Source organism: Colias croceus, chromosome 29 (genome assembly GCF_905220415.1).
Source record: "Colias croceus chromosome 29, ilColCroc2.1".
Taxonomy (NCBI): Eukaryota; Metazoa; Arthropoda; class Insecta; order Lepidoptera; family Pieridae; genus Colias; species Colias croceus.
In genome coordinates, this window is record NC_059565.1 from 2,364,983 (window position 1) to 2,380,428 (window position 15,446).

At 34.8% G+C, this 15,446-nt stretch overlaps 2 protein-coding genes across 2 annotated transcripts in view; one reads left to right on the top strand and one right to left on the bottom strand.

The window, feature by feature from the left end:
* LOC123704303 (dynein axonemal intermediate chain 7-like) overlaps positions 1-15,446 on the top strand; it is a 31,788-nt gene that overhangs the window by 15,586 nt on the left and 756 nt on the right. Inside the window, exons 17-23 of the mRNA XM_045652627.1 lie at positions 10,571-10,727; positions 11,912-12,054; positions 12,676-12,751; positions 13,069-13,222; positions 13,658-13,806; positions 14,298-14,367; positions 14,839-14,940. Of these exons, the coding sequence (XP_045508583.1) occupies positions 10,571-10,727; positions 11,912-12,054; positions 12,676-12,751; positions 13,069-13,222; positions 13,658-13,806; positions 14,298-14,367; positions 14,839-14,940 (851 nt within the window). The remainder of the gene's footprint in view (positions 1-10,570; positions 10,728-11,911; positions 12,055-12,675; positions 12,752-13,068; positions 13,223-13,657; positions 13,807-14,297; positions 14,368-14,838; positions 14,941-15,446) is intronic.
* LOC123704304 (toll-like receptor 3) lies at positions 256-9,979 on the bottom strand. Its single transcript, XM_045652628.1, has 8 exons — positions 9,881-9,979; positions 6,552-6,706; positions 6,331-6,467; positions 5,306-5,477; positions 2,707-4,056; positions 2,323-2,456; positions 1,528-1,655; positions 256-868 (listed from the first exon to the last, which is right to left on the bottom strand). The coding sequence occupies exons 1-8, from the start codon at positions 9,922-9,924 to the stop codon at positions 661-663; spliced, it is 2,328 nt and encodes a 775-aa protein (XP_045508584.1). The 5' UTR covers positions 9,925-9,979; the 3' UTR covers positions 256-660.

Sequence of the window (15,446 nt, forward strand, 5' to 3'; positions counted from 1 at the left end):
GTTTAATTCATATACATATTGTGGTATCTTTGAATCTTGCCAAAGAAGTTTTACTTCTAACACGTGTGCTCGGCACACACCCTTAAAATCTCTGTTCTGTATGGTCAAATTAGTTTTGACTACATTTCGTTTCCCTTGAAATTGTTCCCTTTATACTATTACTAGCTAACCGCCCGCGGCTTCGCCCGCTTTTGCTAAAACCTAATAAATTATATACCTTTCTCTTGAATCACTCTATCTATTAAAAAAACCGCATCAAAATCCGTTGCGTAGTTTTAAAGATTTAAGCATACAAAGGGACATAGGGACAGAGAAATCGACTTTGTGTTATACTATGTAGTGATACCAGATAACATTACCAAAGATACGTATTCTTTAGTATTGTTATGTGGCATAATTTAATCATGCCAGCGAATCGTTTTCCGTGTTCTTCATCGTCCTCGTAACGAGCGACCTCTTGAGCCGTCGCCAGAAGTCACTGTGTCCGTCTGCGGGCCACATGATGTAGGTCTTGGTGAGCATCAGGTAGTGCTATGTAACATTCTAGTTTCATTAGAGCCATAAAACGAATTTCGCTATGTGGTCTCTCTTATGATTGTCACATCGAGAGCGTTTTTATTTGATTAATATCACGAATTTTACTATGTATTACTATAACATTTATGCCAACGAATCATTTTCCGTGTTCTTCATCGTCCTAGTAACAAGGGACCTCTTGAGCCGTCGCCAGAAGTCAGTGTGTCCGTCCGCGGGCCACACGATGTAGGTCTTGGTGAGCATCAGGTAGTGCAGCGTGTTGGGGCGCAGGCTGCGCGGGATCTCCTCCAGCAGCACGAGCAGCAGGTCCTCGCGACGCGTCTCTAGCAGCCTGGGGATAGGGGCGGGTTTTGTTTGGCAAGTGTGATTATGGCATAGGAGCTTTTATAGTAGTATCGTGAGTCAAATCTCTAGTAGCATGGTAATAGGGGTGCTTTTTATTTGGCATGTATTTGGTAGGGGCTATTGTAGGATCTGTCTTAGAGGAAATGTCCATTAGGACAGAGGCGGGTTTTATTTGGCAAGTGTCTTTATTGGATAGGAGAATGACTAGTAGCCTGGGGATAGGGGCGGGTTTACGTTACGTCATGTACACAGTACATGTCACAGTCATCTGGTTGAATCTGCTATTCGATTGAATGAATAGCGCGTTTACTGACGATATTTAATTGAATGATTAGTCGAACGTTGACTTAACAACCGTCTATTAACGTCCAACTAGTTAACGGTTTGTAACATAGCCCTTTGAACAGAGCGGATATAACGCTCGTAATTCAATCAAATAGCAGATTCAACTAGATGACGGTGACACATACATGCCTGCCATGGCAAATTGTATAATATCGCTGTTTTGAAATATGCACAATATGTCGAGAATTCGTTATCAGATATTTTTAGTTTGGACACACGGATCTTTGTAGATCCGGCTCCATAGTCAGTCAACCATTTGCAGAATATTCTTACTTAAATAAAAATATTATAAAAAGATACCTGTGTTGTGCGAGATGCATCTCAAACTGGCACCACCGGCTCAAGAGGAAGCGCCGCGAGATGATAAGCATGATGAAGCGGGAGCGGTCCATGCACGACACTATGTTCTCTAATATCGATAAGCCCACCTGAAATATGATAAATCGTACTTTTATTAATCTTTCCTGTATATCTATACTAATATTATAAAGCTGAAGAGTTTGTATGTTTGTTTGTTTGAACGCGCTAATCTCAGGAACTACTGGTCTTATTTGAAAAATTCTTTCAGTGTTAGATAGCCCATTTATTGAGGAAGGCTTAAGGCTATATATTATCACGCAAAGACCAACAGTAGCGGAGCTATGTAGGTGAAACCGCGCGTTACAGCTAGTAGATAATATTATAAAGCTGATGAGTTTGTTTGTATGTTTGTTTAAACGCGCTAATCTCAGGTCTTGAGATTAGCGCGAACTAGATATGGATGAATCGGTATTACGCGGCAATAACAATACAAAGGTAGAAATAGAAAATGATTGAAGTCCTATTTCACGGCTTCCTGGTAAATTAAAATTTATTGACAGCGAAAGCATAACGCGTATATTTGCATTATTAATTTATTAGCATACCATTATCGGTATTTGAGTTTAAACATTAACTGTCTTATCACAAAAATCTTCAGACAGGGTTTAACTTTAAGCGCGGGTTCTCTTAAATCTGGTTTTGTCATATTTCAAATAGACAACTATTAAAGTGACAGATTGGTTGGTTTAAAGATAAACTGTGTTTAAATTGTTTTGTGTTAAAATCAAAGGTTACCTGAAAGTCTCGTTCATGTAGGCATACACTAATATTGCAATCTTTCTCTACATGTGGCAAGAGCTGGTCCAACACCCAGGCTCTGTCTTCATTGCAATATGATACGAACACGTCGTAATTGAAGATTTTCGTCTCTGGGATAAAAAAAATATATATTCAAACATGTCCACAGTCTCATAAATCTAATTTACAAAATAGTTTAGTAAAGAAGAAAGGAAGAAAATATTAAAAAAGAGTAGTAAGAGAAGAGATCAGTTTTAATACAAAATATTAATTTAGTTTCACAATTGCACAAGAGATTAAAAATCTAGAGGCCAATACATATATTATATAGTATTTACTTTTTCTTAAATAACAGATTTTAAAAGACTATATTGATCTTACCATCTACTACATTCCTCTCATTAATCAAACTCAGCATTGCAGAATTTCTCAAAGTAATCAAAAAGTATCTAAAGTTTCTCCTAAACGCGTAGATGAAAACTAAAATTGGTAACGTTATCAAAGGTATACACAAAAGTAGTAAATTGTTACGACCCTTAATCAACATGAATTCCGGCCTCAAATCTCGTAGGTCATGACCACACGGTGTAACATCACCATAGGAAATGCTTCCACTGTGAGAAATTGAGAAGCAATCGTAATTCTTTTCATCGTAGTCCAAATATAAGAAGTTACCAGTCAGATTTGTACTAAAACCTCCCGCGAAACAATAAGATACGTCTGTCGAGTTGTTCAACTCAAAGCACGACTCTGACACGTTCTTTCTCCTGTTTATAATTTTGTTATAATCATAGAATCCAGTGTGGAACATGAGTGCGTTGTCTTCCATAAAGTTGCCTGTTATATTGGTATCTTTGAATCTGAATTCATTTTGGAATGCGATTTCATACATGTCCCTGACGTAACAATAGCATACCATTAAATTTTTGGACATCGCCACGTATTTTACGTTAGCTATATCAACGATCACCTCTTCAGTAATTACATTAATGTTATTATTAATGATGGTTAGTAATTTCAATTCAGGCATTGTAGATATAATGCTTGTAAACCATGCAGAAATTCTATTACTGTCCAAATCTAAAATCTGCAAGCTCCTCAATGTGCTCATCACATCTGGCGATAGAGCTGTTATTTCGTTTTGTGATGCTTTAAGTACTTCCAATTCTGTGAAACCTTTAATGAAATCGAGTGATTTAATAGCAACCGAGTTAGCATAAAGAACTCTTAGTGATTTTTCTAGTCCGCTAAGTACGCCCTTTTCGTGCAAAATCTCGGGAATACCAGACAGGTCTAAATATTTCATCGCTGTGTTGTTGAATGCGTTTGGCCTTAATCGGTAAAGACCCGTGTAGCATAGAGACAATCTCTCCAAATTTGGACCAAAGTTTCCTAAAACACGAGTTCCAACCGGTGTGAAGGATAGGTCCAAAGATGTAATGTTCAGACGTAGGAGAGTATCCGCGGATTCGAAAAACAGAATTCTCTTAGGGTCATCTTCGTGTGGATATGTATTACCACTTATGTCCAAATGCCGTAGACTGGTCAGACCAACGAACGCATGAGCGTCTACAAAGCTTATGAAGTTCTCGCCGAGGTATAAAGAAGTTAGAGATGGCATCCCTTGGAAAATAAATGCGTCGAGAATTTCAATCTCGCACGCTCGTAAATCGAATTCTTTTAGTTTGGGAAAATAGGCACTCTCCAGTCCCGCCGACCATATTGATTTTTCTGTAATAACAAATTAAAAAGTAGACAATCAAATGACTTTAAAATCATAATACATACATGTTTGCATGTGGTCGTACAGTAGATATTTATAGAAAATATTTGAGATAAGTTACTTTACATAATGATGAATCGGCAACGATTGTACTTTTGATAAAATTTGTCAAAAATCAGGTGATATGTTATGTCTTTTTAATTAATATATACGAGCACTATTTAAACTATTGGATGTTGACAGGCGTGTTTTTAGACTTACAATCCCCGTACCTACAAATGTTTTATGATGTTTTTATTTATTATTTAGTTTTAACTAGCTTTCCGCCCCCGTTTTCTCCCGCTATGTCTAAAACCTAATAAATTTTAAACTGCCAAAACCTTTCTATACAATCACTCTATCTATAAAAAAAAACACATCAAAATCCGTAACGTAGTTTTAAATCATACAAAGGGATAGCGAAAGCGACTTTGTTTTATACTATGTATTTACTGTACTTTTTTCAATCGACTTCAAACAACCGTTCTGATAATCTGAAAGCGGTTAAGTTCATAAATAATTATTATTAGATACTAGCGGTCCGCCCCGGCTTCGCCCGTGGTACATATTCACGTTTTCTCTACATAAGAACCATCCTCGTACTTCAAGGAATATAATAAAAAAGGATAAAAGAAATCGGTTCAGCTGTTCTAAAGTTATGCGCTTACCAACACATTTTGGGATTCATTTTTATATTATAGAGATTAATTGAGGATTTAAAATACCCCCTAACCTGTGTGATAAAGAGATTTTACAATCCATATTTTCAAGCATTTTATATTCAAAAGATATCGGAATAGATAATTTCGTTTTATCCATCGAAATGTGCTGTAAAACTGTAGTGTAATACTTTTAAAAGATAAAAACATATTGTACTGTTATCTATCGGATGTGAAATAAAAAGATTGAATACTATCTCATGAATATCACGAGATATAAGTATCCAATATGAATGCAGATAACTGCCATTTTTTGCTCATTATATTAGCCAACATTGCATGCATGTCCGAGCAGCGTTGTAAAAAAAACATTCATTGAAATTAACACCTTATTACGTAGCAATAATGTTCAAAATTTATTGTAACGCTGAAAAGTCTGCCTGACAGATGCGTAAGCTATGTATGTTTCGGACAATTTTGTCCTTCAATAACTAATTGTTAATTGATGACTAGTTGTTTTTTTCTATTTCAATAAATAAATGAAAGATAATAATCTTACTCTGCACGTTCATAGATTCCAAAGATACTTCTTTAGCGTTTGTCGCATTCAATAAGGAGTCATATTTCTCTGGTGTTATTTGAAATTGGCCAAAGTTGTTACCATAAAATGTCATGTATTCGACCGTTTCTGCTGGATTCTCATACGGACCAGATGGACTCAAGAAAACTACCTGAAAATACAGATTAGAACACGCTTTATCAGCTTCACCTGTATGTATGTAACCGACTCCTTTAGACTCGAATTTGACTCACTAGACGGACAGATTTAATTCATACTTTCTCTAATCTAAGATCGGTGACAATACAATAATATTATGAGATTATTGAATTAAAGCGTATTTTTGTTTTACGGAATAATATTTTCCCAATTTGAACAACGTACAACTGTATATACATATAAAAAGAAATCGACATCAGTGACACCGTCACCGGGTCAGATAAGTTTGTGGCACTATACAATGTTTTGATTGCAAATAAATTCATAATCTGATTTCCGGTTACATGCCTCACGCGAATCTTAAAAATTCAGAAGCTAACAAAACAACATTTATACAAAGCTCTCTCTCCCCATATCAATTTTGCAGCATAACTGAGATGATTGACAATAACTATTATTGTTAGTTCCTTGTGTTTGCTCTTTAGAAATATACTTTCAGATTTAAAATTAAGAACGCTCGTCATTATGATAAATCCATCTTATAAATCAAGAATATTATGAAAAAATCAGAATGTGTAAGGTAATAATAGTACATATTATAATATATTTTCTGAATTCAGATTCTGAATTAAGGGTCTGAATCCAGATGTATTCCTATGTGACTATAACAAAACTTTATACTAGTGAAGAACTATTAGTTTACAAGCAACTACCTGTGTGTCTTTTGCAAAATCAAGTACAAATACCTATTTCTACTGTAAAGTTTCATCAAAATTCGTCCAGTCATGTTTTCGTATAGGTACATACATCTATCCTCACAAACGTTCGCATTTATAATATTAGTAGGATAATAAGAGTATACATACCGTTGGAAATTTCCGTAAACCACACTTGGCCATGCTCAGATATTTGATAGAGTCATTGTTCTTGGACTGAAGTTTTAGAAAAGTTGTCAACGCTTTTGCAGCAACGCTTCTATTTGATAAGTCTGCTACTCCTTCTTCTGGAAATTGAGAGAATTTCATGTATGAGATAATAATATATCAACACAAACTACTACTACCTATGTGCCCTTAAATAAACTTACTCAACGCGACAGTCAGTCTACCATCCCATGTGACCCACGACTGCATGTCAGTCATGTACCCAGTGAGGCATTGCAGCCGCTCCCTGTCCTTCAGGTTATCTTTGTGTCTGTCTTGCAACCCATCGGCTGCTTGTATGTGGAGTATGTAGATTAAACTGCAAAATATATCGGAGTTAATAACCAGATGGATGGCGGAACATGGTCAGCTCGTAAAAGAAATATTATTTCAATTTTTCCCAACTTTTCAACCAACTTCAAAAAAAGGAGGACGTTCTCAATTCGTCTTTTTGTCATTGTTACCTTAGAACTTTTGATTGAATGAACCGATTTTAATGATTCTTTTTTATATGAAAGCTGTTGCCTTTTCTTTAGTTCCTAGATAATATCAAATATGAACGTGGTTTAGTTGTTTTATTTTTTAAGAATTATTTGTCGATGTTACTGCTCTTTTGATAGTAAAGTATAGTTCCTGAGATTAGCACTTTTAATGATACAAACAAACAAACATGCTAATTATAGAATACATCTATAGTTCAAACGCAATCACGTGATTTTTTTAATAATAGGTATGTTTTATCTGTATTTCGACACTCATCTCAAAAGAGACTATCTTACATGAGATATTATAATAGATAAATTTATTATTATTTCTATAAATAAACCAATTATATAATATTACTAGCCATCCGCCCGCAGCTTTACCCGTGATTTCAAAGAAAAAATCTCATAGTTTCTGTTCCTATGGGATTTCCGGCAAAAAACCAATCCTGTGTGTTAATCTAAATTACCCTCAATTTGTGTGTGCTAAATTTCATGAAAATCGGTTCAGCGCTTGCTCCTTAATAAAATGTAGGCCATTCCGCTCCTGTTGGTCTTAGCGTGATGATATATTATTATTAATTAGAGGTATAAAAGCCTGCCTCAATCTATAGGCTATCTAATATTGAAAGAATTTTTCAAATCGTACCAGTAGTTCCTCAGATTTGCTCTTTCAAACAAACAAACTTTGGAGCTTTATAAAAGATGTCAATAATGTACATAATTTTATCAACAAAAAATGGCTTGTAACTCTTAAATCTAAAAATAAGTATATGTAGTTTTACTAACACTAGAATAAGTACTACTAACAATATATGGGCAATGCTGCCTGATATAAATAAATAAATAAAAAATGTGTGCGTGTACTAGTGTACACACGTAAGAAGTGAAACTTCTTTATGACCTTATTTTTCAAAAAATAATTTACTAGATGCAACTTTACAGAAATACGTCGAATCACGCGTGGTAGGGATAAGAAAAAGATGGCGCGTAACGGAAAAATGTCACGCGTAACGAAAAAACGTTACACTAAATTTTTTCCAACCCCGATAAAGAAGTTTCACTTCAATAATATTAGTACAGATAAATTCATTGATCAATAATCAATGACAAATAAATCTTACATAAGATAATACGTATACTACATAAATAATCTTATTTGTGGTCCTTGACAGTATTTACTATCTAATGAAATGATCTATCTCGATTCGCGCCACATGTTATGTATCGTATATAGATTTATCTATTTCCTATTAATAAAAAGTAGAACAAAAAAAGACGTGAGGCACTGCCTCGGGGACTGCTGTTAAAGCTATTGCATAGCATGCCTTAAACTTTAAAGAGTTTAAAGCCACACCGCCGTGCCCGTACCCGTGAGGGAGGGGGGGAGCGTGAGGTTTGTTTTCGTTACGGAATTTCTAGATTCGTAACGAAAACAAACCTTCCCCGCGCTCAAGGCCCGCGAAAGAAGCTATGCAATAGCTTTAAAAAAATATCACTCTGTGGGATTCGAACCCACGTCTTTCGCCTTGCCAGGCGAGGCGCGACAGGTGACTTCTCAGCCACCCGTGATCCCACCAGAGCAATCAAATTTATTCTTACTTTTTCGGTTCTATGTGCCTAATAAATCTATCTGCGTTTAAGGCCAGTTCAACTCTAATCTCGTACCGATCGGCTGTTCGCTACCGTACTCGGATCGGTACGCAATTTATTTATTTAAATTAAATACACATAACAGGTCACAATCTTGCCGGGTCCACAGGCGCCACATTAATTTCACGAGCAGATCGCAACCCAACAAAATGTGATATATAACAAAATGTGATATAAATACAATGAGATACAGCTTACAGTTATCTAAAGCGTATTACAATAAATTCATATTTAAAAATTCGATAATTTAATATCTATATATTATATAAAATATAAAACTCAAAGGTGATCGATCTATCTGAAATTGATCTATCAACGCACAGCCCAAACCACTGGACGTATCGGGCTGAAATTTGGCATGCAGGTAGATTTCATAACGTAGACGTCCCCTAAGAAAGGATCTTAGAAATGGATTGGATTGGATTGGATTTTTTTTTCATCCCCTAAAGGGGTAAAATAGGGGATGAAAACTTATACCAAGAAAATTTATCTTTTCCACGCAAGCGAAGCTGCGGGCAACAGCTAGTTAGATATAAATAAAAGACAATTATAATAATGGTTTCCTATACAATAACAACAAGACTAGGACATCATTTCAATGCGATTAGTCTCTATAATATACTACGTAAGATGTATTTTAATCGCGTGCCCATCGGGATACCACTACCCATGGCGGTAGCGGATACCGCTGTAGTTTGAACAGGCCTTAAATTAATAGGTTTTCTGTAACTATTATTAAATATTGTTTATTATATTTGAGATAAAGATGTAGTAAAAAATAAATATGTGGATTACGATTTATATCGTTTATGAAAATTGTTATCAATTTTATTTATTAAACGTAATAAATAATATGTAATCCGGAGGAAAATTAATGTCTTAGTTATAAAGTTGAAAATAAAATGTTATGTTCTTTACGATATGAGATAAACAGAAAAATACTTAAATGTACTTTTTGTGTGAACATTTGCATCATGTTATTTTATTGTAATTTTACAATCATGTATGTATTCATATATATTTTAGTGCCACGCGGGTGAAAAAAATAGTAAAACATAATATTATACCTAAACTATCCAGTCAGTTGGATGTGTTTTATTTTATATATGTATTTTATTCGTATATAGAATCGATATCATTATTCTGAAAGTTAACGGTCTTATAATACGTCTAAAAATGTTAAAAATTACCTACAGCAATACACCTAAAACTCTATAAAACATATCATGGATTTGTTTATCTTCTATAATCCATTTAAACCAATATAATACCATATATCTACTAGCTATAAGGTATTTAATAAATTAATCTACAACCTAATTAACAAAGCACATCACTATTCAGAACATACGACTTACATAGTTTGCCAAATCATTCCGTATCGACACATAAACAAACACATTGCTTACAAAAACACATGGTAGAACAGTTTTCGCGAATAACAAAGCGAACTTAACACAGCACGCGACATAACTGTTATGATAGTTATACCTACAATATCATTATCTTATCTGTGATATTCCTGCGAAATTATCTTTCATATTATATCTAATCTGTTTTATTGGCGTTTTGTTTGTGTCAAACGAATCGTGCGTTTTGGCGCGAATTCCCTGTTCAAAATTGTGGAAACGTCAGTGAACTGTCAAATTGACAGATGAAAGCGCGCCTTGAACTATTTAAATGTACGATACTGTTTATTGTGCCATAAATCAAAAAAAGTATTCACGTTTGCTTGTTCTGACGTAACTACGTACAAAACATATTTATACAAATATATCTTTTGTGCATGAAAAATATTTTATCGAAACATGACGATATAAGCTATTAGCAATACGGTCTATCATTCCTATGTAGATGAAGCCGCGGGCATCTTCTAGTAATTACCAAAACATTCTGCAAAAACAACTTATTTATTTTATATGATGCCTCTATTCGAACAAACTATTAATGGTGATAGTTTTTTATCACGAACAGATAGACGGGCTGAAAGACGTTTTTTATACTATGTAATAATTGTTTTCCTACCCTCCTCAATAAAACAACAACAGTACAGCTACCAAAGCAATTGCAACCGATGAAGTACCAAGTGCAGTACCGGGCGCCCTCTCCCCCCGCGCCGGGGGTCACGCGCACCCCGGAGGAGATTGAGGCCGAGCTGAAGAGGATAGAGGCGGAGTACGAAAAACTGGCGCTCGTGTTTATTGAGTGAGTATTGAGTCTGATGTGATCAGTGAGCGAGTGCGTTGTTTACGATCACTCACCAAATGTTGTGCTACACTTGTAGATTTGCGTGCGTGCGAATATGAGGGACCAGCATTACGAGTAGGATTCAAAGTGGTCATTGAGTGAGTGTGGTGTAGGTAATGTGAAAGATCAAAGAACTATATTGTACTGGTTTTTCACATTTTAATTATAATTTGTGCATGCACTACATCACTGCTATTGATTCATCATTCAACATCCGTTGAATGAAAATATGATTTTAGTGTTATGCCGGGTCCAGACTGGTGAAACGTAACATGCAATGTAACATTCTGCCTTTCATTGCATGTTCGCTGCTGGTGTGGACGCATAGCGCGCTCATAACGCGCATTCACTACGAACATCCCGCGTTCGTCTGTTTCCGCCATTCTGCCGCGAACACGGCCCTTCGATACACGTTTTTTTCGTGCGCGTCAAACCGGTAGATCACACGAAGCATGGAGTCCGAAGACCACGTTCTTGCTATGACGATTATCAGTACTTCATTATTAATAATACCAAACATAAATTAACCAATCAAAATATACCAAACAAAAATTCCACGCAGTCTCGTCCTCCATGTTCGTTGCGTTCTCAAACGACCGTCCACATTGGCTGCTCTGCGCACACTACGCGCCCCTTTGTGTTCGTCGAAAAACCGACAAATTTCGGATCGCTCCGCGCGTGGCTTGTAATGCTCGTAGCATGCGCGTGTAATGCACAATTCGCGCGCGCAAGACGTCCAAACTATGAGAAATTGTTACAAAGTGTGTTACCTTTCATGATACATTGCAGCAATGTGGACGGTGAATTCTTTCATTGCATGTTACATTGCATGTTACGTTTCACCAGTCTGGACCCGGCATTACTCGCTAAACACTGTAATAATAAAACTTCTCACTTCGTTACAGTAACATAACAGTGTATGGAAATAACAAATTACTCATATTTGCATTACTATTTTCTATCGTGGTTTCACGGACTTTTTGGAAATCGTTAATAAAGACAATATTTTTTAATTGCACTACACCACAGAATAAATAGACTACACATCAAATTGTGACCACATTTATATCCTATTCAAAAAACGAGTTTTAAACTTGTGTAGAAAGTAATTAATTCGTAAATAAATTAGTTAATGCTAACAGATTACCGCAAGACATTATGTGGACGGAGCCGCCGGTCATGTGCCAGTGGCAGGAACAGAGAAAGCTATGGACCAGCAACTATGTGAATGATTATAAATTCAATGAGGACAAACTTACCATACAATTTAGGACTGGTGTTTTATGTGAGCATATTGAAAAGCTTATTTTCATACTTAAATTAGTCAGTATATCATAATATTATGTCATTAATGTTGTTATTGAGATGTATATATAATATAATCTATAGATAAATAAGATTACCTGAAAGAAGAAAAAGTCCTAGTAGAAAATATGATTTTATATAGTAAGCATAATATAGTACATGTATGCACAGACAAATTTTTGAAATAAATGTAGCATGTTTTCAAAAAGAAATTCGAAATAAAACACTTTTAACGTATTTTAAAAATCTTTAATGTCTTATATTCGCATAAAATCGAACACAATAAATACAATACAAGATATCTTTTTTCTGTATTCATACATACATTTAACATAAAAAAAATGAAGATGATGTTTATAATGACTATCTTTACAATTTTTTAAGTGTAACTTCTTTATGCGCGATGAAAGTGAAATTTCAAGGTTGCGTTACGGCAATATCGTCACGTCACGGAGTAAGGCGACGATTTTGGTATCTTTATGATACAAAGATGCCAAAATCGTATACAGATACAAAGGCAAATGGCAAGCCAAAGAAGTTTCACTTCTGACACGTGTGCTCGTCACACACGCTCTTTCTTTCATTGTTTATTCATTTACAGGGCCAATAGGTATAGCAACATTACGGTACGGTAACATGCCGTACCAGGGGTGGGATCTAAGACCGGATCCTAATGGGTAAATAATGTTTTCATAAGATTCATTACTTAATATTTGAAAATCATTATAACGACTAGCGACCCAAGATGCCTTTGTAAATAAATTGTTCTTAATAGATATTTAAGTATAGTAAATAGAAAGCCATATAATTATTTCTTAACGTTTATCCAATTACTTTTCTATCTATTGGAAATTAATAAAGAATCTGTGTTCTTCTACTGTATGCTCATTTATTTACAATTCATGACTTAATACTTTTTTTACGTATAAACAAAAATATTCCTTTCCCTTCCTCGTTTTCTTTCTTGCTTTCTTTTACTTATCTTTTATTCCAGCAAGGGCGTCATCATAACCGTCACAGGCGTATCTATAACAGTCACATGGGTGTGTCTCGGAAATACTGTTAAATTAAAGTGGATAGCTAACGCGACCACTTCTGCGTTGAAGCAACACTTCAATAAGCCGTATAGCGTTAAAAAGATGATACAGGTATAAACTCACACACACTCAAATTGAAACTCACTCATGTTCGCATCCACTCACTGACTTACACACTCAGTCAGTACTTTTTTATGCCACGGTTTTTCATTTACAACAACTTCTTCACAATTATCATGCAATTATATTATACCTAGGTACATATTAAAAAATAATATTTCGGTTTTCAAATATTCATGCTAAGATTTTTTTGTATTTTTGTCGTAATTCAATTAATTAATAAGACAAGATTTTGGAGTGAAACTTCTTTAGGCGCATTGAAAGTAAAATTTCGAGGTCGCGTCATGGCAATACCGTCATGTCATACATATACACATGCTTTTTTTTCATAATTGAAGTAGTTTTGCCTTTTTTATACTCTTCGTGTTTTAACTATCTATCTATCTTTTTTGCGTACCTATTTATCTTAAAAAAAAACTCTAATAGATAATGCGCGAAGCTGCTTGCGACTTTTTTCCCGACTTTGACGGGCACAACCACGTGGAGGGCACTTGCCCCAAGGAATGGGTCGCCGAGAGGCATAACTATCACGCGATGGCCTTCCTCTCGAGGGCATACAACTTTCAGTGGAGTCGGTGAGTTGGAACAAGAAATGTATGGAGTGGGTTGGTAGTAAAAAATTGTGGAGTAGGTGTTAAAAATATATTTCAGTAGAAAATATGTTTTATTTATAAGATTATCATGCTTTATTGTACAAACTAAAACAGAAACAATGCTTTAGTGGAATAGTCGAGTAATTTAAGAAAGAGTTAACATTAATTTGTAATTTAGTTTTTCAATATACAATTAAAAATACAATAGTTGATTGAAATACTTGGTAGTTCAAAATTTATATTGAGTTTATGATTTTTTATGCATACAGTCCGTTCATTTGCAATATTTAAATTTTAACCCCATCATTGAGAACTGTAGGTATAAGTTACCTACATTCCATGTTGCTTTTTTGCGAGATGCCTGTTCAAAGTAATAAAGTTTCACTTCTTACGTGTGTACACTAAGTACACGCACACATTTTTTTATTATTATTTATTGCTCATTATGTTGAGTAGATTTTTTTCTTAAATAGCTGGAACGTATCAGCCGGCAGTCGGAATATCATTATGCAGTTGCGGGAAGCTGTGGATAAGAAAAGAGAGGTATTATAATTGACAAAATTATACAATATCTTACTTATTTACTAATATTACTTTTTCACCATCATCTTCATCATCATCATCATCATCATCATCATCATCATCTTCATCTTCATCTTCAATTTAGTATCATCCTCGGCTGTATATTTGTTTCATACACTCATAATATTCTACTTAGAAAGTTATACTTCATTTTGAATTTTCGGGTGGTGACGTTAAAACTTCAACTGTTAGTTTAATGCATGTGCATAAACTATTTGTTTACTAGGTCAGGCTTAACAGCTCGACTGAAATGAATAGAACTTTAGCTCGCTGATAGTGGATGGTTTTATTACTATCCAAGTTAAATAATATTATGTGTGCACGAGAAGAATATTTAGCCGCGGGTGATGTTAATATTGATCGTGGTGGTGAAATTGATGATGATGATGAAAATGATGAAGTTAATGGTGATGATGATGATGGTGATTACAGGGTAAATTTCAATTACTGCACGTAACACCGCAAAAAGCGTGTATACTGAAATGCAACGAGCTATCTCAAGAATTTAACACGGATCCTTCTGTTGGTATGCAGGTAAATAATAATATTAAAAAATTAATTATAAATAAATATTAATAAATTCTTCACTACATAGTATAAAACAAAGTCACTTTCTCTGTCCCTATGTATGCTTAAATCTTTAAAACTACGCAATGGATTTTTTAATAGATAGAGTGATTCAACAGGAACGTTTTAGTATACAGGGTTATTTGTAAAACACCGGCAACCTCGCAGGACAAGATAGCTAACATCATAAGTAACAACATTTGTTCTACGACTTTTGGCATAACGCAATAAATTATTTTTAAATGATTTTTTAAGCTTTTATTGTACTCTCCTAACATTTGTAAGTCTATGTTCTATTCATTATCGAAAGGACGACGCGACGCCCCCTTTCCCCTCCCGTTCGCTTCTTGTTTACGTAATGTTTGGAATGCGCGTAGAGTTTATAATATTCAAACGGAAAATTAAGTGAATATTTATTTTTGTATGAAAATAAAATCTAACAAATTATCAAAAGTCGTAGAACAAATGTTATT